At 34.7% G+C, this 2,050-nt stretch overlaps 1 protein-coding gene across 5 annotated transcripts in view; it reads left to right on the top strand.

The window, feature by feature from the left end:
* LOC106880784 (microtubule-actin cross-linking factor 1, isoforms 1/2/3/4) overlaps positions 1 to 2,050 on the top strand; it is a 158,214-nt gene that overhangs the window by 85,815 nt on the left and 70,349 nt on the right. For all 5 annotated transcript variants that reach the window (XM_052971076.1, XM_052971075.1, XM_052971077.1 and 2 more), the window contains one exon: positions 1,404 to 1,736. In XM_052971076.1, coding sequence (XP_052827036.1) covers positions 1,404 to 1,736 — 333 coding nt within the window. The remainder of the gene's footprint in view (positions 1 to 1,403; positions 1,737 to 2,050) is intronic.

Raw genomic sequence — 2,050 nt, 5'->3', positions numbered from 1 at the left:
ATACGACTGTTGGTCGTATTATTCCCTTCAGGGGACTGTCACATTAAGTTGACAGCATACAACTACTTCATCGTATCACTACTGCTTAAATCTCTTTGAGAGATTTAGAAATGTATTATTTTTAAAGTTTAACCTTGTTTTAAAAAGACTGTCCTGTCAAAAAACTTCCTGTTTGCATCATTTGTGTTTATTTTTATTTTTTCCATATTTTATCTAGTAAATGTCTCTGGATTTTCCTTTCTTTGAATATTGAGCTCAGTGGTGCTTAATATCATAAGCAGTGGTTAGATTGGTGATATTATTCGTTAATTATTTATTTGTTGATTAATGATTTAATTAGAAAATCAATGCCCAGATATTGATATCTGCATTTCATCAGTCTCTAGTTTCTAACAGAATTGAGATTTCTATAATAAAAGCACTTTCGATTTATCCTGTCTTATGATATACAAATGGAATCATTAGATTTACCACATTTTGCAATCCTGACAATTAGGTTCGGTTTATAGTGGCAAACTCGACCCAGCCATTTCCATCTCCTTGCTTCAATAGTTTCTTTTATTGGTTTCACGTTAGCCTTGGTGACAGTTGGCTATTCAAGGTCATATTCAGCAAGTAGACCTCCAAAATTTTTCGTAGACATTTATTTTGAAACACCAATTTATTTTCAAAACTTTTGGTTGTTTCCCAACATTCGGATCCATAGAAGAGGATGTTAAGTATGTTGTTTTGGTAAAATTGTATTTTGGTGCTCTTGTTGAGTATTGATGATTTCCATATTGAGTTTAACATACCAAATGATTGGTTAGCTTTGCTGATTCTTGTATTTATTTCATGAATGCAGTCTCCATCTAATGTTATTTTGGTGCCGAGTTAGTTAAAACTGGTGGTTAAAGCAGCAGAATACTCAGATCCACTGTAACTGAGCAAAATCACCAGCCAATGGCTGCCTACCTGGTGGTTTGTTGCTGGATATTATTATAATATGCAACACCATTCTCTTTGCTTTAACTGTCCTTTGATTATTCAAGTGACACACCATGATGATCAAAGCATACCTGCTACTGCTGATCACCTACTGGTTCCTAGCTGGAACCAACCACCCAGGGTATACAGCAAAATGCCACCAGATACTGCTCTTAGAAAAGCATCATGGTAGACACTTGGTTAGTTTCAAGATATTTTATTCAACAAAAAAGTGTTCAGCTTCCAAGCTGCAAAATACGGTGTTCTTTCTTTTTAACTGTAATATATTGCTACCTATGATTTATGTAAACATGTTAAACTTTAAAACCACCAATCACTGTACAAATGCTGGGAGAAATAAGAATGAAATGCTTCTGTCTAAATGTCTTTAATATCAAACTAATGTTTTTGTATTTAATTTCAATTTCATTGTTTAGGTCCTCCAAGAAGAACTGCATGGACAAGAACCAGTTTATGAACATTTCATTCAGGCTGGTCACTCAATACTTGACCGATGTGAACCGGCATCAAAAGATGCCCTTGACGTGAGCCAGAGAATGGATATAATTAGCAAAGCATGGGAACGGTTGCAGACACGTCTGAAAGACCGACAGAACAGTTTGACATCAATGACTGATTTGAGTTCAAACTTCCAGGATACATTGGGCTCACTTACACTTTGGTTAACTGAGTTTAATGATGTTCTCAATGCCTTGACTCCAGTTGTTGCTTGTTCAGACAACCAACACCGATTGACAAATGAAACAAAGGTATATAATTAAGTTGGCTTTATTTAATCCTTTAGTATTTAAACTGGCTATATCAAACACACATATTCTACCCACTTTATCTTCAAACTGGCCAGATCTGGCCTCTCTCACCTATCCTACAATGTCATACTAAAAATAAACAGTCACATCATTGAAATTTCAAAGCTATGAGATATAATATGATTAATTCAAGACAATAAATAAATATTACATTTGATGGAGTAATCAGAATGCTCAAAGGGTTAAGGGGTATATGAAAGAAGATAACAAATATGAGGCAACTCACTCACATTTTCATCTCTCTCTCTCTCTCT

Source organism: Octopus bimaculoides, chromosome 10 (genome assembly GCF_001194135.2).
Source record: "Octopus bimaculoides isolate UCB-OBI-ISO-001 chromosome 10, ASM119413v2, whole genome shotgun sequence".
In the NCBI taxonomy this organism is placed as follows: Eukaryota; Metazoa; Mollusca; class Cephalopoda; order Octopoda; family Octopodidae; genus Octopus; species Octopus bimaculoides.
This window is presented reverse-complemented; position numbering and strand designations above follow the sequence as displayed.